The sequence below is a fragment of the Callorhinchus milii genome, unplaced genomic scaffold (assembly GCF_018977255.1).
Source record: "Callorhinchus milii isolate IMCB2004 unplaced genomic scaffold, IMCB_Cmil_1.0 Scaffold15, whole genome shotgun sequence".
Taxonomy (NCBI): Eukaryota; Metazoa; Chordata; class Chondrichthyes; order Chimaeriformes; family Callorhinchidae; genus Callorhinchus; species Callorhinchus milii.
In genome coordinates this window covers 5,234,819-5,261,425 of record NW_024704756.1, presented here as the reverse complement: position 1 = coordinate 5,261,425, position 26,607 = coordinate 5,234,819, and the positions used below count along the sequence as shown (strand labels likewise).

General features: G+C 44.3%; 1 protein-coding gene across 1 annotated transcript; it reads right to left on the bottom strand.

Annotated features, from left to right (window-relative positions):
* On the bottom strand, positions 1-25,850 carry LOC103177614 (ETS-related transcription factor Elf-1). Its single transcript, XM_007891854.2, has 8 exons — positions 25,474-25,850; positions 20,716-20,881; positions 6,875-6,973; positions 6,178-6,354; positions 4,858-4,941; positions 4,202-4,394; positions 3,258-3,683; positions 1-2,436 (listed from the first exon to the last, which is right to left on the bottom strand). Exons 1-8 carry the CDS (start codon positions 25,543-25,545, stop codon positions 1,461-1,463), a joined length of 2,193 nt encoding a protein of 730 aa, XP_007890045.1. The 5' UTR covers positions 25,546-25,850; the 3' UTR covers positions 1-1,460.
* Positions 25,851-26,607: the final 757 nt, after the last annotated feature.

Here is a 26,607-nt window from a genome sequence, read left to right as displayed (position 1 = left end):
GAATTTGCAATATAAAAGGGTTTATTCATTTTTAAAGAAAACTCATTCTACCAAGTGACTATTCAGGAGATTCCTGCGTGAACACAGGTCTCTGAACGGAACAACAATTAGAGAGAGCACAGGCAGATCCACTGACAAAACAAACCAGAAGCTTTTCAAACACAGAGCTCGAGAGAAAATAATATACCATTATCAGAAAATGTATATTTTTTTGTAATATCAAAGTTAAATATTTACATTTTTTGTTGGGGAAACAAAACAAATCCCACCACTCTTATAAAATATCCCAGTTTCACATTTTTTTCTCTGAAGAATTTTTTTTCTCTTCATTATTAGATATATGAAAAATATAACATTCTGAAATTCTACAAGGCATAAACGATTGATATAAAATTATTTTCATCTTGTGGTTTATTATTGACTTTTTTGGAGAAGAGGGAGAAACAAGTCACCTTTTTAAAAAAAATTACATTCAATAACAATATGAGCGGTGACTTGAGTTCAATTTTTGATAAGAGAACAATCTTTCTACATAAGGCTTTCTGTCTCTGCTTTACAAAAGATAAATAGACTTTTGCTGGCCTAGACTTCACAATGCAGAAGCCTTGCCTGAATTATATTCTGTGGATAGCTAAATAGGATTCAACCTTTAAAGTATTTTTGAGGGGAAAGGGGAATGAATAATGGACATGGATAGAATTCCATCTATTGCCCCCAAACCAAGCACCTATCTATGTGTGCGTGTGTGTGTGTGCATGTGGGTGGGTGGGTGTGTGGAGGAACTACTGTGAAATAGTGACGCAATTGACTCTGGGCAGCTTTGGTTTGTTTTCAAACTGCGATGTTTGGAAATGCACAGAATTTACTGGATTCAAGTAACTCGAGGAAGAAAAAGCACAACCTTAAACTCTGAATCAGGCCACTTAAGGAACCCTGATGCAGAGTGACGTGCTGTGCTACGCTTCCGCCAACCGACCCCCAGCGCTGTGGTCAATTTGTCTGTGGAGAAAAACCTCCTCAATAGGCTCTGTCTGTGCGGAGCACCCCTGAGCAGGTCACTTGACTCACTCAGTGACGGACTAACACGAGGACCCACCAAATTATTTTTCAGTACCCGTTTAAATAAACGGAGTGCGGAGGGGTGGGGGGGGAGGGGAAGGAAGAGATAGAGGAAATGAAAAGAGCGACTTCTCAACATTGTGCCAATAACATGAAAATCATCCCGAAGTTCGATCATTTAATTTGACTACTATTACAGCACGGATAAGAAGCATTTCCCCCTTTCCCCCCACCCCCCACTTCTAAAATTGGAATGTGCAGCAACATCCCCATTACAGTATTAAATAGGTAACTATTGTGACCTAGACTTTGCATCAATAATAGTTTATGTACAATCCTCCAAAACGAGTACGATCAAACAAAAGGGTCCAGCGTAACGTACTGAGGAATGGCTTTGCTTGCTATGCTTGCTTGATGTTATTTGCTGGCTCTGCTTTGACCACCACGGGAATGGATTTGGCACTCGGGCTGGGAGCCGTCAGAGTACTCGGATGGTTGAGCAAGCTCGACACATGCAAGACCATCTGGACGTTTTCCAACTTGAGGAAGGGCAGGCCATCATCCAAATTGGTCCCCAGCAGGTTTTTTTCCTGATCTGCTTTGTGCCCTGGCTGCAGTGTCAGCATTAAAGACTCTTCGCTGGCTTCCAGTTTGTCTACGGGTGTGAGAATACAATTCAGGCCATTTGGCAACGTGCAGCTGAAGTCCTCGGGGCCGTGGCCAGCTCGCAGAGTGCTCTCAAAGTCCCTGTCCACGGCCTCTGCTTTCAACTCGGACCCAAGGCCGTTCGGGGTGCTGAGCACCACAGTGTGCAGGTGTTGATAGTTTGGCTCGGTGTCCGAACTGAGTGCAAACCCTCTATCACGTTCTTCCACTTTTACCCTGGTGTTGGAGGTGTTGGCATTGGACCTGACAACGGTGTGGTAGTCGGAGGGGTCCAGAATAGGTTCGGGTGGTTTGAGCACCGTGGCGATCACACTGCCAGCACGATGGGCCACCAGCGGCTGCCCACTGCTGTTGAGGGTGACTACTTGGGTGACAGTGTCGAGGGCCGAGTGCGGTGCGGTGCTGATCACAGTCGGATACCCAATATTGGGTGACGAAAGGCTAGTGGCAATCACCTGGCCCTGCTGTGTCTCGTACAGGGTAGAGTCGTTCAGACCCGTAGCAGGCAAGGTTGCCTGAATCGCAAGCCCGTCCTTTGATCCTTCGGAAGATGAAATGGCACGCAGAATGACTTTGGGAGGCGAGTTACACAAGGCATCTGTTCCCGCCAGCACAGTGGTGAGGGGTACAGATTGGAGCATTAGAGTACCGAGACCCTGTGTGCCTGAGGTCGTCATCATCACAGGACACTGGGCTGGGACACTTATTGTTCTGTTGGATTAAACAGAAAGAAAACGTTATTAAAGTCATCATTCGAGGCCCCAGCCCTCCCCCCTCCCTTCTGCCTGTTCAGGTGGATGTTAAAGATCCCCTCGCAGGATATGGAAAGAGAAGAGAGTTTCTCCTGGTGTCCTGGCCACCAATCCTCCTGTCGCCGAGTAGATAAGCAGGTGCCCTACTTAAACTCTTCACTGGACTTCTGATGCGGTTATTCATGAACTGAATAGTAACGGTATTTACGCATCACAAAGAACTCTAGGCCATTTCCGACTGGAATGTCCCTTTTCCCTGAGATGTTCCAATAAGACCCTTTCAATCTGTTCTACAGACCCATGTCTGGTAATATGATTTCAAAGGAGGCCCTATAACAGAACACAATCCCAAGGCTCTCCACAGCGACATGAAAAAGGCTGAGGGGTTTGCAAGAGTAAGAATAACAACAACAAATTACATTTGTGTAGTGCCTTTCACATCAGGAAGGAGGACATACCAAGGCGCTTGTTAGTCAGGGATTTGGACCCAAATTGGGGGTTGGAATCCGGAGAGGTTGGAGGACGGGGGTGGGATGGTGTCTGAAAGCGCATTGCGTGGTGAATAAATAAGGAGAAATGCAATGTGATGCTCTGCACTAAGGAATGACGCAAAATGGGAGCACAGGATTCTACTGCACTTGCTCAAGTTCCAGATCTTAAAACACAAACAATAACTTTCCTACATTCCTGCATTACATTCCTGCATTACATTCCTGCTGCATTCCTACAGCACCCTTCACGCGAGACAGCGTCTTGGGGAGCGCTGAGCCCTCATTTTACCTGATTGTGTGCGCAGCAGATGACACAGCGATAGAGGTCGGTGCATTTATCGAAACCTCTGGCAGCGTGTGCTGGAGAACTTGGTTTGTCTGTAACCCGTGCACTGTATGTACAAACTGAGTCTGTTGCCCCCGGAGAGGCGAGTGGGTCATCAGCACATCTTCTTCCCGTTTAAAGGTCTGCATCATCACCGTCTGTGGCACCACCGACAACTTGGTTGTGTTTGACTGCAAGACTCCGCGTGTGGCAACTCTGTTTTTAGCAAAGTGACCCGTCGAGGTGATTAAATTGGTTCCGGGGTTCAGGCTAGAGACGTGATCAGATGAATCGTCATCGATGACTATGAGGTCTTTGGGCATCTCCTTAAACTGATACACCAGTCGCTGACCTTCCACTTTAGCCAGGATTCCACGCTGGTAATAATACCTAGNAAAAATACCAAAAGCAATCATCCCTCAGATCTGACACTTCTCTGCACAATGAAAGGCGAAGACAAAGGGATGAAATGAACTGGAAATCTAAGTGAATAAGCAGTCATAGTATCAATATCATCCTATAGCGCAGAGGAAGAATTCTATGAAACTGCAACTGCATTCAAGATCGTAACAATTCGCTACGTATAAAAAATTCTCCTCATCTCAATGTCCTCCCGACATGAAAGGCGCTCTATAAATGTAATTTTGTTGTTGTTGTTTCTTTTGCACATTATCTTAAATCTGTGTCCTCTGGTTATCGAGCCACCCACCAGTGGAAAACAGTTTCTCCTGATTTACTCTACCAAAACCCCTCGTAATTTTGAACGCCTCTCCAACAAATTCCATGATACGAATGGTAATACGCTACTTTATAGATAAAGCAGCTTTTAGACGGTGCTCTTGGCAACTTCAACGAGGCAGACCTGAAACACACGATGGCAGGAAAGCATTTATATCGGCATCGCTTACCTGAGGGCTCGACCCATGGTTTCGTAGTTCATATCAGGCTTGTTTTTGTGCTTGCCCCACAATTTTGACACAGCTTTAGAGTCAACAAGCTTAAAAATTCCCTTTTCCCTCTGTGTCCACTTGATGTACTTTGGGCATGTGTTCTTATCCTGAAGTAGAGCGAGCAGGAACTCCCAGAGATAAATGGTGTTGCCTGAAAATAAAGTGTGCAGTGTTACAATGGGGGAGGTTAAGGAAACAGTCTGTCCACATTTAACCAGAATTAAGTCTGACAGAGCAACTCTGAGGTTAGGTAAAATTGATTTGCTGTAAGATGCGCACGAGCCTTTTAATGCTAAATCCTTGAAAAGTGTGGCTAAAGAAATGGGTGTACAAGCCACACACCAATAGCCTGCTGCCACCCACAGAGCTCCAGGGTCAGTCACTGCTCCTGAGTCACAGGGCTCTGTTACTCTCCAAACAGTCACAGGTCCGCCACAAGCACCACAACAACAACCAACAGGCAAAGCGCAAGTCTAAACCTCGCGCGGAACAAGCTTTCAAAGTCATCGGCAGTCTGTCCCCTCGCTCAGCGCCACCAATGGGGAGGGATTCTGCCGACGACCAGGTGAACTTGTACGGTTAGCACATCACTGCGGACGCTCCCTGATCTGTACCTTTGCCGTCTTTATTTTTCTTCCTGTAGGGGATGTGCGGAGTCGTGACGGGAGACGATGGCCGAGCAGGCTTCACCTTACGCGCTGGGAAAACAGAAAGCAAAAATCCCTGTCACTCGCTGCTCACGCCCGCTACGTCCTGATTAACACTGCTATCGGCAGTGTGGGACACACTGTGCGGTCTCAACACCGCGTCCCTCACTGATAGCAAAGAAACATCAATGCAATTTGCAGAAATGTTCTACACAGATGACAAGGTTCCCCCCCCACCGATAGGATTTTGACCTTTATGCCCGAGACCGGCGAGCTTGTATATGAGTGGAGAGGTTTTCGAAAGGTGGAATTCTTAGCTTAGATCAGGGATGTATTTACATGGAGTTATCTACACAGTCAAAAGGTTGATCCTGAAGGTTCACTGCTAAACCGGCATCAAGAGGCGTCATCAATTGTAAACCCCGCGATCTGCAGCTTGCAATATTTCAAGGAGGAAAGGTCCAGTGCGATGCTGGTTTCACAGGAAAGTGAGATACCATTGTTACCCATCTCCTCAAATTAATATACAAATTTGGAAGGGGTGAGGGAGTGGAAAAAGGTTCCAAGGAGGCACCTAGAGGTAAAATGTTGCTTTAGTTGCACAGGAAAGTGGTCAGTGCAACCAACAGGATTTCCTAAACGAATGTACACCTGTGTGAACAGTCCATAAACATTAACACTCTCTCAAATACGGACAGGTTTCTGCCAACAGTGCTAATGCCCTGTTAATGACAGGTTTCAGCCTGGCTCAGTTTAAGTCACTCCCGTCTCGAAGTCAGAGGTTGTGGGTTCAAGCCCTGTGTCAGAACTTTTGACAGCAACAGCTCACAGAACTTAGCTGTGTGTTAATTAGTTGCCGCGTTCACCCACAAATAAACAGTCACTACACTCCATGGTTGTTTGTGGGACATTCCTGAGCGCAAACTGCAGTCAATCTACTTTACAGTATATCTTGTGAAGCGCTTTGAGACGTCTCAACGATGGGATAAGGTGCTATATCAAATGCAAGGATTGTACAACGTAGTCTTTTCTCTCTGCAAAGATACAGGGGTAGAAAATCCCACCGGGCCCAGATTTATTCAAAGAACATAGCAGTCCAAAACGTCCGGAATTGGTGAAATTCATAATCAAATTATAAGTTCTTTTTAAGAACTGGATTCAAAGAAAAATTTGTGAAAGTTGAGAATGGGAGTTCAACAATTTGCCAAATGTTGCACGCTATCAAAAATGTTTCATGAAGAGAGTAAATCTACAGACCCAGTTGAATTTCTGGTTGATGGGAATTACCTCTCTTTTTCCTCTGTTTGTGTAAATTCTTTCTGGGCAACTCATCCTCATCTTCATCCTCACCCAGCCCCTGAAACGAAGAGTTCCTGATCATCTCGGAGATCCTGTCAGGCTTGTGAGCAATGGACTCCTCGATATCGTCATCCAGCGAATGCATAAATCCATGGACTCCAGAAACTACACAGGGTTGGGGTGGGGGGGAAACAAAAGGCAATGCATTCAGGCTTTGCAGAGAAAACAACTTGCATTTATCCAGAGCCTTTCACATCAGGAGGATGCCACATAGCACTTGGTTTGAGGACGTCTCAAAGAGGTTGATTTGAGGATAATTCCTCTCCCTTTTGCAAAACACTTAGGTTTGGGACCAGCATAGAGATTGCTCCTGGCTCCCCGGCCAACACAAAGAGTCTTTTATAACACGTCTTCTTAACACGCAAGCTGCATTCATTTCTGCAGATTTTTCTATGTCCGAGGCATTACTTTGTTTTACTGCTCCAACCCTTGTGAAGTGTTGCTCATACTGACAGACCCAAAAGAAACAGGTCAAAGAACGGCCGGTGCGGTAGGAAATCAGATCCATTCCGTGTCTTCTACACTCGTTTCATGCTGGGTTAACTCGTACAACAAATAAATGCACGTGCGTTAAGAGTGAAGAGTTGAAAGAAATGGCAGCAAAAGGGGCGCAACTAATACTCACACATTCTTTTTTCATCTAAGATGGCGTTTGGGGATTCCATGTTGAGAAGTGCTTCGGCCGCCTCAATCGTTTCATCTTCATTCTGACAGGAAGCTTCCACTGCAAGGGAGAGAAAGAGAGAGAGAGGGGGAGAGCAGAGAAAAAGCACACCAGGTTAGTGATGGGCAAACAGATTTCCAAATAATAGTAATAATCCTTCTATTTGATATAGCGCCTTTCAAGTCAGGAGAACATCTCCAAGTGCTTCACAGGATGTACTGTTAAGTGTGGTGACTGTTTTTTTGTGTGTGTTAAGAAAGGCCAGCAATATACCACAACTCGGCACGATGTGATTGGTTGGCTAAGGCACCGGGAGAAACAGTTCTCTCTTTTCAAGGGGTAATGGAATCTTTAATGTCCACCTGATGAGTTTAAGAGCAATTTGGTTGCCATGTTTGCCTAGTAAAAATACAGTCACTACACTTTACAATGAATCCTATGCAATGCTTCTCAGGCATCCTCCTGATACGAAAGGCGTTATATCAAGTGGAAGGAGTATTATTCAGTGTTAATTATGATGTAGGTCTTGGAAATCTGTAGGCAGCAGATAAACGTATCTGAATCCAACTCTTGGGAACATAAAGAAATTATCATCCTGGTATTTGAAGTAGCACTTTAACACATCGGCAAGATATCTGAAAGTGCTTCACAGGATATACTGTTAAGTGGTGTGACTGTGTGTATTTTGTTGGTGAACGGGGCAGCGAATTTGCACACTGCAATGTCCCGCAAAGAGTGAATGATTCCAGCTGTGGAGGCAGGCATCAAACAGGAACACAAAAGACTGCGAAAATTGTTCTGCATCGATTTAATGGAAGTTTGTAGACTGGAATTTGAGCCAAAGCTTTAATGCAGTTAGCTGGAACAGGGAGGAGAGCAGCGCTGGCACATTGTACCAGCACTAGCAGCCTGTACGTCCCAGCCTCCAACTACATAATATTGGAGGAAAAGACCACTCTAAAGGAGGAAAAACACAGAAAAATAACAATGTAAATAAAAAGAATGTTGAGAAAAAATGAATGTCCTTCTCAAAGCACTTCACAGGATTTATAGTAAAACGGCTACATAATAATTGAAAAAATTTCAAAAAATATAGAGCCACAGCGACTGTGATATAACTGTAGTTTATCCTTTATAGCAAAAACTACGTCATAGTTACTATTCAGTTGCATATCTTTAAAGGAATCGGGACTTTAAGCATGAATGCACAACCACCTGTTTATTTTTCCTCCTGCCTGAAATACTCCCAAATCCCCTCAAACCAGTTTCTAACATTGGAACAACAATATTGATAATAATCCTTAATAATAATAATAATCCTTGCATTTGATATAGCGCTTTTCACGTCGGGAGGACGTCCCAAAGCGCTTCACAGAACACACTGTAAAGTGAATTGACTGTATATTTGTGGGCGAACGCGGCAGCCAATTGCGCACAGCAATGTCCCACAAACAGTCATAGATTGAAAATGACCAATTTATTATTGTTTTTTGTTTTGGAGGGATTATTATTAGGCTCTGTGTGGAGTAAGGAAACTTGCCCAAGGTTTCGCCCTCTGCCTGGAATGAACTCAGGTCTCTCGCTTGCAAAGCGAGTGCTCTAACCACTGAGCTACAGGACTCCTTGCATTTGACATATCAAGTCTTCGAGATGTTCTCAAAGTGCTTCACAGAATAGTGTAAAAAGTATAGTGACTGTGTATTTTGTGGGCGAAATGATCAGATTGAAGGATACGTCATACTATGGGGTTCTCAATGCACACAGAAGTGTCCCACAAACAGTCGTGGATTGAATGATCGGATTTTTTTTTGGAAGGATTATTATCAGATATGTATGAACCAGTCGGAACTGCAGGTAACGAATGACCAAGTCCAAGAAAGATCCCACTCGCATAACCAAGAACAGGAAGCAACACACAGTAACTCAGTATTGGGTCTGCTGGTGACACTGGCTAATGCTGTATGTAATACATATTAGTCTCTTTAAATCCTGCTAAGATTACAGAACAGATCCTGCATTACTGTCATGTGTGCATTAAACAATATTAACTATAATCCACTTGGTTAATGAAAAAATTACAGACGTATAGTGGATATCATTACTGCATGTCAGAACTAAGCATCGCTTTCAATTGGCCTGTCCATTCTCATCCACTCTATTGTCACGATGCAATAAACCTCACTTCCATCAGACAATATGCCGACTCCTGTGCTGAGTTAGCAGATCTCAGGCAGGGTGGAGGTAGAGCCTTTGGAACTGGCCACAGGATTTCCTTCCTATGGAGGAGAGAGAGAGAGGAAACCAGCCACGGAGCAGAAACTGTGGCCAACTTGAGTGCAAAAGCAACAGAGTAAATGGATTTGCTCTTTGAAGCAAGTGAAGGACTGTGACATTCTTCAGTCGCCGCCATTGTAAATCTCACCCAGAGAAGAGACAGCAGCACTTTGCACTGTGATCTACAGCTCTATAAGGCAATCGTGATGCTATAATGTGAAATGAGCAAGTAGCAACCACCTGGCACGCAAAAATAACCAAACAGCCTGACATTGGGAGCTCAGTAGGCGACAGGACTCACTTTGCTGCATATCTGATGATAATAATCCTTGCATTTGATATAGCGCTTTATCTCGACATTGAGTCGACACAAAGCACTTCACAGAATGTACTGTAAAATTAATTGGCTGTATATTTTGTGGGCGAAACACGGCAGCCAATTGCGCACAGCAGTGTCCCACAAACAGTCGTGGAATGAGTGATCACATTTCTTTTAAGGGATTATTACTCCCAGAAAGTCATCCGCCAATTGACTAACAACCGGGTTCCTAATTACTAATAGGTAAACAGATGCATGTGGTGTAAGGAAACTTGCTTAGGGTTTCACTCCGCCTGGAAATCGAACCCGGTCCTCTTGCTTGCGAGGCGAGTGCTCAAACCAATACAATACAGGGCTCTATTTGATGACACTGCAAGTGCGAGAGAAACAGTGGATCTGGTGATCAGACTGTGAGATGGGCTTAATAGTCACAATAAAGATTCTCTTAAGATTACCCCCTAGTTAAGATTCAGAGTCCCACCAGGAGTTTAATGCTTTATCTATTTTGTAGTACATTTTAGAGATGGTACTGACAGAACGGCGCTGATATCCTCAGTGATGATATTCTGCTCTGCCTATCAATCACACCACCAAAGTAACTGGGCACATATGAACTCACAGGACAAGCAGCCATTTCAAGTCGCAACTTAATCCACCTTTCCCAAATCAACGAGGAAGTTCGGTAGAGAGCACGAGCCGTATTATTCTCCTGTAAGAACTAAGTAACATTTATCCCAACATCCCCAGAGCCGCTGAGCCACAGGGAGAGACAAGGTAAAGAGCTACCTCTGGAGACAGTAATAACTGCCCTCTGCAGGCAACAGTGCTGCCTCATTTATATTACAGCACTGCAGCCGAACACTGGACTGCAACAGAAACACGGCACAGCAAGCTGGTTACCTTCCTGTGGTGTCTCTAACAATGCTGATGTGGTTCAGTCAAGCATTTACTGTCTGCTGAAGTGATTACAAAACCAGAGTTACTGTTAGCCTGCTGGCATACAAAGACAGCGCCACACAATACCCAATGCCTTACATATATATATATATATATACATATAGATAATATTCATTCTGATGATATTTACACAGTAATGATCGAAATCCAAAGGGAATGATGTTACTATGAACCAGTTACTGAAAGTACATTGCTGGGTAACTCTTCCTGAACAATTTTCGAAACCAGCTTCTCTCTCTCTCTCTCGAGACAAATCTTTGTTTAAAGTTCACTGCTCAACATCTGTGTGAGAATCGGATATAAACAGGGGCAGTGCTCACAGTCATTGGGACAGTCACTGAACAGTGCTTTTTCTTAATGCCCCTGAATAGTGGTTAAAAAAGTCAGCTGTAACTTAGTATGTAACCAGTGTCGTTATATATTATTTTAAGAAAAAAACATTTATTGCCGACAACCAGAGGTTTGAGAAAAAAAATCTAGCCAACAAAGGGTGGAGAGATCTTGGCATTCTCCACCATAAATTGTAGTTCAGGCAGAATAATGAAGTGGGATTAGTTTGTAGATTATTATTATCAATAATAATAAATAGGAATCTTTTAAAAAGGATAATGTTAATCTTTAACCCAGAAAAATAGAGTCACTCCACTTTATAAGCAGTTTGAGATGTACCTTCCCCACACATGAAATCAAATACAGCAATAGGATTTTTGTTTATTATTCTATTAGTGTTATTTTATTATTGTTATTGTGAAGAAGGGGGAATATTAAAGGGTTCGAGGCGTGAACAGGTGAATGGGATTAAACAAAAAATGCTGTCACTCAATCCATGACTGTTTGGGAAACATTGCTGTGCGCAATTGGCTGCTGTGTTTCGCCCACAAAATACACAGTCAATCCACTTTATAATATATTCTGTGAAGCACTTTGAAATGTCTCAACATTGTGATAAGGCGGTATGTCAAATGCAAGGATTATTATTATTATTAGACAAGATCATGTGGAAGGAAATTATGCATCGGTATAACTTGATAGTTTGAATGTCCTTTTTCTGCGTCACTTTATAGCATTCTATTGTCAACTCTTCAGTGTGAATATCATCACAGCGACACTCACAGAGCTCAGTAAGAAAAAAAAGTACACACACACACACAGCGCAGCTCCACGCAGATTACAGCGTGTGTTTGGATGACTAGGCTCATACCTAAACGAGGGGTTAAGATGACCGCTACAAACTAATCCAACTTCATCCGTTCACTCACTCACTTCCCGTCATGATCAGAATCTGTTGACTTGATTCAGTCTGTAATCATCTTGTCTGTCCATCGTCCTTCTGTCTAATAATCCAGTTTGTCACAAACACAGGGAGGATTTTATAGAATTAACTGATGTCTCTTACAGCAGGGGTGTGCGTAAGCAGGCCCTCACATCAAATGACTCCTGAGCGACAATGTACCAGCAGCGATACAATAAACTTTACATTCAAAGCAGCTAAGAGCTTTTTCTTTTTTTTTTACAGATGCTTCTCTCCACCACCGCCGCACATCAAGGGTATAGCGTCGTGTTTTCAAATGACGTTTTTAAAATCGTGAGAGGAGGCTTTTAATTATCCTGCGTAACATTATTACCAGCCTTTTGTGGAGTAAATCAAAGTTGCTACAATGAAAATCCTGTTACAATACCATCAAGTGCAATCCTGCAGTACTGCTGAGCAAGCAAGCATCGCTGCGACAAGCTGTCCTTCACAGATTAGCTAGCACCAGAGGCTGAGTATGCTCTCCTTTGTGCTTTCATTGGATTGCCTTAAATTCAACTTCCATCTGCCATTGCCTCTACCAGCGTCGTGATTAAAAAAAAGAGTCACAGGAACAGTACTGAACTCTGAACACTTTGCAACAGTGCGTCTTACGCTACTTGGGGGTAGTTTCTTTTCCCTTGGTCATTCATTTAGAAAACGTTCTGCGTTATAATGGTGCAATATCACTCCAACGAGAGGGAATAGTTTTTGTAGAAGGCAAGTCCGTGATACTCTGGTTGCCATCAGCTCCTAGGTGAAGGATGAGCTGTCACTAAATAGGCTTTTTTTGTTGTTGCTGTTCTTTGATTTTCTCGCCCCCCCCTTTTTTTTTAAATGTAGACATAGCTAGGCCATCAGCCTCACTGAAATAAACAGACTGATGACGTGCAAACCGAATGTTGAGGTCAAAGCTGTGACATGCCAGTCTGACTAATTTTTAAAAAAATCCCACCTGTTAAACACACTGGTGATTTGACTTAAAAACATTTTTTTTTACAGCACATAAAATACCCGTAAGGCAAGTTTCCAACCCCCCCCCCCCACCCCACAGCTCGTCTATTGAGGATCACTCAATAATTAATTAATTGATTAATTAATTGATTAACAAATAGATAATAATAATCCGTGTATTTGATACAGCGCCTTATCACGTCTTTTGAGACGTCCCAAAATGCCTGACAGAATACACTGTAAAGTGAATTGACTGTATAGATTTATTTTTGTGGACTAATGGATTAATCGATAAATAAGCAAACAAATAAATAAATGAACAACCAAAAACGCCTTGAATTGAATCAGTGCCTGTCAAATCCAAACATCTCAAGAGCTTCCTGTGCAACGGCTGCCTAGTGCCCAGACTGGGTACTTGAGACTAAAACTGGCAGTTCAATTTGCGCACAATAAGGTCTCAGAAACAGGCACATTTAAACGCTCCGAGACACCACCCTGCGTGATGGGCACTATATACGTGGAGTCCTGTAGCTCAGTGGTTAGAGCACTCGCTTTGCAAGCGAGAGACCTGAGTTCAATTCCAGGCAGAGGGCGAAACCTTGGGCAAGTTTCCTTACTCCACACAGAGCCTAATAATAATCCCTCCAAAACCAAAAACAATAATTAAATTGGTCATTTTCAATCTATGACTGTTTGTGGGACATTGCTGTGCGCAATTGGCTGCCGCGTTCGCCCACAAATATACAGTCAACTCACTTTACAGCATACTCTGTGAAGCGCTTTGGGACGTCCTCCCGACGTGAAAAGTGCTATATCAAATGCAAGGATTATTATTATTATTATTATATAAATGCAAGTTGTTGTTGGTGTTATACATCTCATCATTTGTCACAAGAATAGGGGGAAAGACATCCAACAGATCATCGGCACTGTTATTCCCCACACAGACAAGGTACACACAATTTTACGGTGTAAAATTTTCCAAAATGCATCCGTGAATCTGATAATATGTTGCAGCTCTCTCTGCCTCTAGTTGGCAAGAACAGATAGAAGCAAGTGAAAAAAGCAATTTTAAATCCACATGCAACAGAGAATTTGAAACAGAGGGAGAGAGCTACATAATACTAATAATCCTTGCTTCTGATACAGCGCCTTACCTTCGAGACGTCTCAAAGTGCTTCACAGTATATATTGTAAAGTGTAGTGACTACATTTTGTGGGCGAAAGGATCAGATTTAAGGATACCTATGGGGTTCTCGATGCCAGTCGTGAGTCGTGGATTCATTGCTATAAAAACATTTACTGCCATTGATGGTTCATGAAACCCCATGAAAGGAAACAACAGTTCACAAAAAGTAGCTGTAATTAACTTTGACAAAAGTTAACCTCAGGGTGTTGGGGAGTGCGTGTGTGTGAGAGAAGAGAATCAGTGTGTGCCAGACAGTCCTTGCAACATGAAATTAAAGCACCATTGCACCGCTTGAGTTTCTGAATCTATTATTACCCTTAAAATCCATGTTAGACGGTGTTTTGATTTATTTTTAAAATACAACATTCTCTCTACTGGCCCCCACCCCCTGCCTGTCGGTTTGTCTTCCACCTCCTCCCCCTAGACACACATAAACACGCACACAAAAACAAACACACACAAACACACAGATGCACACATGCACAAACACAGACAAAAACACAAACCATACCACAAACAAAAACAAACACACACACACAAAAGAGAAAGAAAGTTTGAACTCCAGAGAGAGAGAGAGAGAGACGTTCACACAGTGCAAAAAAACTGGTTGAAAACTTCTTGGCAAGTTTGGTAACAACTTTTTTTTTGGGGGGGGAGTGGGGGCGGAGAGAGAGAGAGAGAGAGAGAAAGGGAGCGTTGTGTCGCCAGCCAACAGCCCTGGCTTAGGTTAGTTTACTGCTTACTTACTTACTTACCTGCTCTGATCAATAAATCTAACGGGTTCCTGATCTCTCGGTAAAAAGAAAACGCCATGGTTTCCAAATCTGGCAGCAATTAAACCCCGATTTATATTGATATATATTTATATACACAGAGAGAGAGAGAGAGCGAGAGAGAGGAAATCCACTGGGATTGTATAGAAATTGCTGGCACATCTGGTTCAGAAAGTCTCAGAAGCTACTTCCAAAGGGAGTCTGTGTGTTTCTCACCCTGCTTGTTTGGGGATAATAACCCTCTCCCTCCCTCCCTTAACATTCTCTCTCTCTCTCCCTCCCTCCCTCTCTCCTTCCTAGCTTTTTTTTGCTCTTCCAAACCGGAAGTGTTGGATTACTGGGAATTCCACCCCAAAATCTCCCTCGCCCTGTTTCTCTCTGTCTGTCCCAACTCCTGAGCCACACACACACACTCCCGCAATGGAGCAGGAGAGCACATGCACTGCACATGCACATATACACTCACTCACTCACACACACACACCCCACCTCTCTGCTCCCCCCACATCACCCAGACCTGGTTGTGAAATTGCCAGCTATTTATATGGTCTGTGACGCTGATCATAACAGCTCTCTCTCTCTCTCTCTCACACACACACACACACACACACAAACACGAGCGCTCTCGTGCTTCCAATTCACCTAAAAGCGTTTATTATAATAATAATGATGATGATGTTCCTGGCATTTGATCTAGTCCTTCATCGCACCTTCGTGATGTTCTCAAAGCGCTTCACAACGTATTTTGTAGGTCAAACGTGGCACCCAATTGCGCACAGTAGTGTCCCGCAAAACAGTCGTGGATTGAGTGACCGCAAGGGATTATCACCCCCCGGAAAAGCGATCCACCAATCGACTAACCACCGGGTTGTGCGAAAAACCGAGGCCCTCCTGATTGGTTCGCGTCAGCGCCTCCGCACCTCAGGCGCCGATACCATCAGCATCCAAGGCTGCACTCTCCACCTCTCAAAGCCGGTCAGGAACCTCGGCGTTTTGTTCGACCCTGAGCTGTCCTTTCTCCCTCACATCCGCACCACAACTGGCACCGCCTTCCATCACCTCCGGAACATCGCCAGACTACGGCACTACCTCACCCCTCACGCTGCTGAAACCCTGGTTCACGCCTTTGTCACCTCAAGGCTGGACTATGGGAACTCTCTCCTCGTCGGCCTTCCCGCCACCTCCCTCCACACTGCAGGTCATTCAGAACTCTGCAGCTCGTGTACTGTCCCGCACCAGGCTTCGGGACCACATCACTCCCACCCTCGCTCGCCTCCACTGGCTCCCCATCCCCCAGAGGTTTGATTTCAAGATCCTCATCCTCACCTACAAGGCCATTCACGGCCTTGCTCCCTCCTACCTCTCCAACCTACTATCCCCCTACCTACCTGCCCGTACCCTCCGTTCCTCCGGCTCCGGTCTGCTCCACGTCCCCCGCCCCAACCGCCCTACCATCGGTGGTCGGGCCTTCAGCCTCTCAGCCCCGAGGCTCTGGAACTCTATCCCCCAGTGCCTTCGCCGCTTCCTCCCTTTCCTCCTTCAAGGCCGGTCTCAAAACCTTTCTCTTTGACCGTGCCTTCAGCTCCCCTCTCGACTCTCTTCCCCCTCCTCGCTCCCTCCCATCCCTCCCCTCACCCTGACCATTTCCCCCCTCCTCGCTCGCTCCCTCCCCTCCCCTCACCCTGACCATTTCCCCCTTGCTCGGGTCATGACCCAACTGTGCAGCGCCTTGGGACGTCCTCCTGACGTGAATTCCAGGCAGAGGGCGAAACCTTGGGCAAGTTTCCTTACTCCACACGCCTAATAATAATCCCTCCAAAACCAAAAAAAAAACAATAATAAATTGGTCATTTTCAATCTGCGACTGTTTGTGGGACATTGCTGTGCGCAATTGGCTGCCGCGTTCGCCCACAAAAAAAATACAGTCAATTCACTTTACAGTGTGTTCTGTGAAGCGCTTTGGGACGTCCTCCCGACGTGAAAAGTGCTATATCAAATGCAAGGATTATTATTATTATTATTATTAAAGGCGCTTTATAAATGGAATCTTGTTGTTGTTGTTGTTGTTGTTGTTTCGCTCATCCAAACCGTGTGGAGCAAGGAAACTTGCCTAAGATTTCGCATCATCTGGGAATCGAACTCAGGTAGTTTCTCTTCCTTGCGAGGCGTGCGCTCTAACCACGATGCTATAAGACCCCAATTCCAGCCTCAATCTACATTTTAGACCTTTTACCTATGATTTCAGAAACGTGAGAATCTTTGGACAATTCTTAAATCCGGTTAAATCAATTTTGAAGCCAGTTTTCTGCAATTCTCAGAACAACCCAAGAACTGGTTAAGACTGAATTTGCACATTGTGAAAAAGCGAAGACAAAGAGTGTCCCCTTAAGACTGATAGAAGTCAAACAATTTTGAAAGTTTGCAAGCAGATCTACCAATGTATCAGCCTTTATAACAGATCTGTAAATTCAGCAATGAATAAGCACCATTTTTACCCTACGCTCTCCCCCTCCCACCATTGAACACTAAATGGACACAAATCACATTCTGACATGTGTCAGCCTGGCTCAGTTGGTAGCAGTCTTGCTTCCATGTCAGAAGGCTGTGGGTTCAAGCTGTATGACATTGTTCCTTCTGCCCTGTTCAGGTTGATGCTGAAGATCCCATAAACACACTACAGTAAACTCCTTAATTCATCATGCTGTCAATATCCCGGCAGGAATTATTTATGTACACATATATGTATTTGTAAAGAGAAGGGAGTTTCTTCCGATGGTCTCGTTGACAATCCACCAGGTAAAATTGGACATTCACTTCATGGCTGATTGTGGGGTGATTGCTGCATGCAAATTGGCTGCCACGTTCATCTACAAAATACACAGTCACTGCACTTTATAGTAAATCCCGTGAAGTGCTTTGAGACATTGACAACGACTTGCATTTATATAGGTTCCTTTCCGTGGATAAGATCTCGGAGCAGCTCACAATGGCAGGGTTAGAGTCTGAGCAAGGGAGACGGGGGAGGTGAGCGTTGTTTTAAGGTGGGATTTAATGACAAAGAGCAATACATCAAATGGAAGCATTGTTATTCTATTGCATTCACTTTCGTATGGTGAGTATTTCAAGTCCCGCTTGTTATTGGCAGGATTTCCACACAGCCACCTGTAGGGAAAGGAAAGCCAAGCCCGGTAGCATAGCATCTCCCTGCTCAGCAGCGCACAATCTCCAGCCCACCTGACATGGTACCGGAGTTAAAAACACAATCGATATTCACCACATTGCCATCACACACATCTTTGTGCTGTCCGCCGGCTCTTTCTCGGCCAAATAAAGGCCCAAAACGCCCAACGAAGGTTTGGAAACTCACAAAGGCAAAGTCAGTATCAGCCCGCGATTTCCAGTTTGGGAACAGGTACACTTTCAGCCTTGACATTGGAGATCCACAAACACAGTCATTCTCACCCATCAGCTGGGCAGAGAAACAAAGTGTAGCCCCCACCCCCACCAGCACTTAATATACTCACTGCCGCTGGTGTCTTTCCTGCCAAAAAAACACCGCTAGCTTCGAAGCAAACTGCAAAACGGTTTCATGAATAATAAATATTCATGCAGCGATAGTGAATCATACTGCTGCAAAGTGAAATGCTTTTTAAGCACCGTGGCATTACAAACACCTACCAGGCACTGAAATTACAGGAATAAAATCTTCTCATGTTGTCAATTCCACGCAAATACATTGCCAAGGCGAGGCTTTTAAACATTAATAAAATTTACTGATCCTCAGGAGGATTATAACTGGTTGAGCACCATCAACTCCTATCAATAGACTCTGAAGCAAGTCAGGTAAGACAAGCTGAAGCATGGCCATGGAGGAGACTGGGGCTGTTTCACACAAACAGCCTGCAGTTACCGAGGAAATGAACGATATCAGTGACAATATAGTGGTAGGACCAATGGTAATCAGGTGGAAGTGGATTATAATAATAATCCTTGCATTTGAGACGTCTCAAAGCGCTTCACAGGATACACTGTAAAGTGAATTGACTGTACATTTTGTGGGCGGATTAGCTGGCAGTCTCAGTTTAGCTCAGTTGGAAGGGCTCTCACTTTTCAGTCAGATGATTGTGAGTTTGAGTCCCACTTCAGGACACAAGGTCAACATTAAAATCCACCCTACGAAGAGAGGTGCTGTCTTTTGGATGAGACGTTAAAATTCGAGGACCTATCTGCCCTTTCTGGTGGTGCAGATGGACGTTAAAGATCCTATGGCACTGTTTTGTCAGACGAACAATGGGTTTTCCTGACGTCTTGGCTGCACATTTCATTCTCAACACAATCCAGAGGAAAAACAACAGATTAGAATGTGATCACCTGTCTCACTGCCGTTTGTGAGGCTTTGATGCCACAGATCGACGTCCCAGTTGCTTAACGAACAACAGCCATTACACTTCAAAAAAAAATTTAAAAGCTTTATTTTACTTATTATTTCAACATAGAAATTGAGAAATTTCTTGAGAAAGTCGAGGCAATAAAGTGCTGTATCAAATGGAAACATTATTGTTAATTATTCTAATAATGCTTGCATTTGATATTGAGTTTCACGGCGAGAGCAGCTCAATGCGCTTCACAGGATTTTGCTGGCAAGTGCAGTGACTGCATATTTTGTAGGTAACAAAACATAAGTAGCTACCTGCGCCAGTGGTCACAGGGCACTTTGCAATCAGTATTGGCTGTGATCCTTCGCTTACTTGAGTTTTTTTCAATGTAGAGCAATAATTAACGTGATACGGAAATTCCGAATGTATTAATAATGATTGCGTTCCTGTGTCCTACCGTGGGACATTGGACATTCAGTCACTAAACCCTCCATTCTGGAACTCCCTGGCAAAAGTCTTTTTAACTCCTCAACTTCAAAACAATCCCTTTCACCATGCCTTTGCTCAGCTTCCTCAAACACCCCTCCCTTGCTTGAGACAACCATCCTACATTAAAAGGCGCTGTGAGTACAAACTGTCCATATAAAGGCATCAGAAAAATGAGTGCACAGCAGGAATTCATATCCAGGTGAACACGACTGCCCTCTGGTGTGGCATTTGAAGGAAGAAAGAAGTGGCCCTTTTGTTGCACTGTTATTCCTGTACTTAAATACCCCCATTGAATGACAGAGTGGATAAAATGCACACACAGAAGATTAAAGAATGTGACAATCACGTAACATGCAAAAGCTAAAGGGTTCCTATAGCTTACTAACAAACACAACAGGGTCAGGGTATTGTGGACAAACACTTAATGGTTTGTGAGATTATCTCAATTCTGTATTGCTCTCAGCACTCTCCAGGCTGTGAGTTCTCTTGTATTTATTACCACTCCCGTACATCACAGCGAAGCAGGTTTTAATTCAGCTGTTCTCCAAACCACATTGCCCTCACCTCCTTGAGCAAGTCTCACCACCAGGACTCCTTGGGGTTTTATTATCCACTCATCGGTACACTTAGCGTTCTGTGTACAAGTATCCTGCAAGGATTTCCCGTTGAGAGCACCAGTCACAAAAGCTTTGTGAATCTGCCAGCAAAGGGAGAGAAGTATTTCCTCCTTGTTCCTTGAACAGGATCTTGATTTGGGAGAGGGAGGTTTACTATTCCTGTTAAGAAGCAGATGTTCAAGAGGTGGGGGGGGGGGATGGTGGAAATAAGCAGGGATTAGTTCTTGAACGAGATACCCTGAGAGAGCTGATTCGGAATCTGTGTATGCAAGCCAATAAACTAACTTGATCTGTCAACTCAGCTTCAAGCACTGTGCCATTCAGTGACTACTCCTCTCTAACTACCCTGATGGAGGATCAGCACTTGCATTTCAACAGGGACGTTTGAGAGAGAGAGAGAAAAAAATAGACTGAAACGCACGTTCACATTCAAGCATATCCTAATGCTTTGGAACGGGCCGTAAATCACAATGAATGGTCTTATTTATGAGGCACTTCTGTCTCGGCCCACTGTAAAGCCAAATCACTGCAGTGGATCCAATGCGGAAAAGACGCACACACACCTGAAAGCCCAATGCTGTCCTCAATGATATGTTCTTCCACGACGTCCAAGGAGGTATCATCCATCATTCCGGTGGAGGTCTCATCACAATCCAGACTAGAATAGAACAAGTCAGTGTTTGGCACTTGCTCCACGATCACAGCCGGGAATGACATGGGGTCTTCAAGCTGAGATAAAAAAAATAATAATAATTCTTGCATTTGATGTAAACAAGAGTAAAGCAAGGGAAGAGAGTGGGAGTAAGTGAAAGAGAGAGAGAAGGGAAAAAAAAACAAAGACAGTGATCTCCTCTTCCAAGGAAAGAGATTCTTCCTGTAGAAATTGAGATCGGGAGGTCATTTACTGGAACATTCATCATTATTTATACCGCAACCATCAATTGCACACAGGTTACTGAGGAGCAAGTCAGGTTGCTTTGTTTCAGGGAAGAGAGGCAAAGGCAGACTTTCATCACAAAGGACAAACTGGATTTCAATCATGTATCGAGGTCAGGTGTTAGATTTTTAAGACTTTAAAAAAAGAAAAGTATAAAGCAACAGATTTCATTCATTGTGAAAAGCAAATATCAGCCGCTCCCATCAGAATATTTTTTTTCTGATTCACTCTGATTCCATGGCCAGAGTTGGCTCTCCCATTACGACTCTTCTAGTCCCTATCCAACATTTTGATCTCTGGCGTGTGCCCAGCTCAATCACAACACGACACTGCGGATTGTTCACGCTACAAATCAAACACTTAAAATTCTAGTCATTCCCTGCAACGGCTCTGTGTGGGACATCGCTGAGCACAAATTGGCCGCCTACAAACACTTCGTAACAAGTCCTATGTAGCGCTTGGAGATATTTCGACAACGTGAGGAAAAGCAAAGATTATCATCCGTTATTATTTTGTCAATCAGTTTAGGCAGATACACTTCCCAGAAAGAGTTCAACGATGCCTCCGGTGTGATTGGCATCTCGTCAAACATTATTCTATTCGGAACAGAGACTTTTCTATGGCACCTCTCAGACTGCCTCGGTTAAGCCAAACAGACTGTGGAACATGGAGTCTCTGAAAGCATCTGTAAGCGACAGGAGACATTTCTGTTGAATGTGATCTGATGTTAGAATTATTTCTTGCTCATTTACCAATCCACCTCTCTGTTAAAACTGGGTCAAAAGCATTCGTGTTTCGATTTTCAGTGGATTTGGGCCCCACCCAATCTAACCATCCATCAGTCTGTTGTAAAATAATCACCTCCCATTATAGTGTATGTATCACTCATCCAATAAGATCACAATTTCCATTACAGGAGGGAGTGAGGGACTGATGCTGCCTGGGTTTGAGGTGGCAGCACTTCTCACACTCACAGGCAGATTAGGCACAATAAAGGTCTTCACAGAACATATTGTAAAGTGAATTGACTATATATTTTCATGTCGGGGCATCCTCCCGACGTGAAAGGGCACGATACAAATGTAATTTTGCATTGTATGGTATTTTGTGGGCGAAACTGAAGGCTAACCGTTCCCCACCCAGCATCGAGTAACAAAACCGGTGGAGGGAACAGCTTAAAAATCTTCAGAAGCCCAGCCCCGATTCCCAGGGCTCCAGCTGTCTGTCTGCCTTGCTGCAGCTCCGGGGTGGCTTGGGTACTGTTGGTGGGACGGGCAGGTTTGAGCTGCGTCCAGCAGAGGGCGGCAGACGGCTGCGAAATCCAGACCCAGGTCGCGCTCCAACTTCAGCCAACTTCACTGACACAAAGGCTGACCTAACCCCGAAAGTAGGCCTCACTAAATCTGCTCCCAGGGTCTCGCCCCGCACACAACACAATCCTGACGGACAAAGGCATAGCTTCCTCGGGCGCTAAAAGTAAAATAAGAAAACGCACCTGGTTTGTTTGATTTCAATTTCTATAATTTTACCTTTGATGAGCTCATTTTTCCCACATCATATTGCAACGCTGTGGACTGCCGCCTTTGACATCTCTCTGGGACAATCAGGACCAGGTGTATTATTGAACCTGTGGCAATCTGGGTACTTATGATGGTTTTATGGTTAAGTCCCAGCCTGGCTCAGTTGGTAGGACTCTTACTTCAGAATCAGAAGGTTGTGAGTTCAAACCCCATGTGGAGTCTTTGAATTCACGGTCAAGGCTGATGCTCCAATACAGTGTTGGGAGGAGCACTGCAATGTCAGAGGTGGATGAGATATTAAACCAAGGCTCCATATGCCTCTTTGGGTTGACGTTAAAAATCCCATGGCACTGTTTGAAAAGAGAAGGACGTTCCCCTACTCCCCACTCTCCAGTGTCCTGGCCAACAATCCACCAGATAAAATTAGTCATTCACTTCATACTGTATGTGGGACATTATTGAGTGCAGGTTGGCTGCTGTGTTTGCTTACAAAATACACATTCACTACACTACACTTTAGAGCAAATCGCAAATCCTTTACCAAACGCAAGCATTATTGTTATCATCTTAGTTTCCCAAGAGAAGGTAAACCAAAAACAGCTACTCGGCTATTGTGTTTCAAGTGAAAAAGCAAAGAGCTTGTTCCCACCCCCCCCAAGCACTGAGGAGCAGGACTTGCACAAACTTGAAAGTTCTCTTTGTGAAAAGATTGTTTATTGAGCCGTGGCTTTTATATATGATGGACGGAACAGTGTCTTTCAAAGAATGGAAAACCTGGCACATTAAAGGAAGTTGAAAACCAAACTCAAGCAAACTGCCTGGCCCTGAATTTGCAAAATAAATCAACAAGTGCCTGAGGCAAGAAGCACACGGGCCAGTTATATCAGTCATCGCTTTGTCAGACTTTGTCATGTTATTGATGCTTCTAATTTTTCCCTCACCACTTGCCTTCTTCCCCCAGCGCCTCTGTAACACTCACTATCGCCCACCTCATTAAAGTAACCAAGCAACCTTGACCCACAGGCAGCAGGTAACTAGAGCTAGAGGGGGCTCAGCCCTCCCCCCAATCTATCTACAGTCACCTATGTATGGGGGAATGGGAGGGGAAAGCCCGGAGACTGGGGAGGACCATAGCCTGTCTTAGAAGCAGTCCAACCTGGAGGCTCCTCTTGCCCATCTCCCAACTTATCCACTTTCACTCCAGCAGCTCCTTGTCGGGGCGGCCTTGCCTCTGATTAGCAGGTGGATGCCGGAGTCTGCACAGTGAGGAGGGTGGGGTCAGCCATCTTTGAAGCTGGCACGAAGCCTGCGTGGTGTGGAGAAGGGAGGAGGAGGTGGCCATCATTGGCACTGGCATGGAAGCTACGCCTGTCTCCAAGTGGAACGACCCCCGCGGGCCAAGATTATTTTCACCCGCCGCCTATGCCAAGATCCAACCTTTTTCTGATGTGGATCTAAAACCAGCCATTAGTAGGACAGATCCCATCACTGTTCCTTCACTGCAATTACCAAGTTTGAAGGACTTTCCCTCCAGAGTGCTATGCATTTCACATGGACAGTCACGCTGAAGTGGCACAGACCATGTTCACTGGCCTCTTTCCTTTCCTCCCCCACTTCTTCTCAATGTCACTAAATTACTTCTTAAGATTTTAGATCATTTTGGTTGCATTGTTGCTTTCTTTTAGGTCGATAAGAACTGTAAAGTGGTCAAGAGAAAAAAGGAGTCAAACACCATTAGGAGAAAATTGGTGTGAGGCAGAGAAAGAGAGAGTGTGTAAAATGAATTGCACAATAGACTTATTCAGATCCTCAAATGCCATGTTACATTTCTACATCAAAAGCTTTGGAGGTAATCTAGATAACAGGTTCATTTAGTCACACTAGCTCCCGGAACAGCACAATAGCGAGATTGTCATGTATTGGTTTAATTTTAGAAAATTATACTTAGCAGATCTAGGGGTGATATTAGTGAACATATATCTAACCCCTTCTATTGATCATTTGATGAGAAAACTATCCTTTATCTGAGAAGCCCTGATAAAGGTTAATAGCATAACCTCAGCTTCTCGTATATTAAATTTGTATCGGAGGTTGCAAAAGCAATAGTTTGAATGGACATTTTTGTAACGGAGGGAGGGGGAGGAGATAGAGGAAGACTGCAGGATGGGTTACATGTAGAAACAGTCAACAAGAAAGAATTTGTATTCTACCCAACACTAATTCCTCCATTGTCTGGTTCTTGTCTGATAACATCACCCTGCCATTCTGCAACTATAGTAAACAGCAGGGATGACAACAAGAAAAACTGTGCAGATTTAAATACAGTTTAAGCGCCTGTGGGCAGAATGCAATCCACTAAAAATGTTTCCCAACCACTAAGTGACCAGAAAAGCAAAAAAAGGAACACACTTGCATACTGTTGGATGCAGAACAACAACAACAACATGATTACATTTGTATAGCGCCTTTCACGTCCCAAGGAGCTGGACAGTGCACAGAATTTCAGACCCGAACTGGGGTCAGGAAGGGAGCAGGGAGGGGAGAGGGGAAGGGGGTTGACCTATGGCATGGTCGAAGAGGAGGGTTTTGAGGCGGGACTTGAAGGAGGCTAAGGAGGAAGCTGAGTTAGGACAGCTGAGAACATCTCGTCTCATGTCAGTCTAGTTATGCTACGCGCTCGAGTGGAGTACAACAACAAATTATGTTTGCATAGCGTCTTTCATGTCAGGAGGACGTCCCAAGGTACTGGATCCTCATCTGAGCTTAGCTGGACCAGCGATGAATTTAGCGCCCAAATATCTAACTCCCGTCTATTGATCATTTAATGAGAGGATGTATATTGACATTGAACTTGCTGAACGTACCTGGTGCACATCATCCATCCCGTTACTGGCGAATTCAAACACCAGCTCGGTGTGTTGCACAGCCGCAGCCATGACGCTGAGATCGAGGGCTCCAGCAGCTCTCCAGAACGGAGGCGAGACGGAATGCTTCACACTTGAGGGAATTGAGGCTCGCTCTCTGCTCCAGGAGGTAGTCAGTGTTACAGAAGCAGCCTCGGAAACCTCGCTCCCTGCGATGTGAGGAAACTCGCACCAAAGTGACTGGCTTCGAGTCAAAAATGCATGCACCTCACACGAGGTGGTAAAAACCAGGATAAGGGGGGGCAGGGAAGTCTTCACTTCTTAAGATGCGAATGTTATCTTCCACAGAAAGGATGTACTTGGAGCATTATGAACCAGTTCTGAAAGAAAATCAAATGAAATGCAGGTTAATCTGGAGTGTCACCGAATCACTATTCACAGGGACAAGAGGGGAATGTGTTATTCCCAGCTGTTGAGAGTCAATGGTGTGAACGTCAGGGTTTCAAATGGAAAACAGTGGGCCTCAGTAACCAGTGACAGGACCTGACCTATATAGTTTGTATATAGTAATTCTGGTCACATGGACTGGGACTCTCTCGTTCCATTGCAAACTGATTTTCTTGCATCAATGGACAACTGCAGTTTAGCTGTTGCTTGCTGTGTCTTGCATGAACATAAAAAATCATAGAAATTTATGGCACAAAAGGAGGCCCGACAGTCCATCGAGTCTGCATCAGCTCTCAGAGTAAGGTGTTCATTCAATCCCACCATCCTGCCTTATCTCTATGCCCCTTCAAGCTTCCAGGACACTGGAATCAATTAAATAGCAGCTTGATGTGTGATGGGGAGGGGAAATGGACATTAGGGTGGTATTGTAGAAGGAGATCAGATAGACCAAAAGGCCTCTTCATTCAATTCAATCTTGTGATCTCATGAACCCAAACACACCCACATTTATATATTCAGAACGAAACAAAATGATTTTGGATTTGACATGGAGACTTTCTATCATAGGCAAAGACAGCTCATATTTTTTCCATTAGACCAAAGTGGAACTTTTTGAAGACACTACATGTTGCATTAGATACAGGTGTTTAAAGTTACTTATGAAACGCAATTTTCTTTTGGCTTTTA

Excerpts from the sequence above, each read along its gene's own strand:
- LOC103177614 (XM_007891854.2), bottom strand. The coding sequence starts at position 25,545 with ATGGCTGCGGCTGTGCAACACACCGAGCTGGTGTTTGAATTCGCCAGT. Across the intron at positions 4,395-4,857 it reads GAAAAATAAAGACGGCAAAG|GCAACACCATTTATCTCTGG; the intron begins GTACAGATCAGG and ends CTTTATTTTCAG. Across the intron at positions 2,437-3,257 it reads TCTGCTGCGCACACAATCAG|AACAATAAGTGTCCCAGCCC; the intron begins GTAAAATGAGGG and ends TTAATCCAACAG.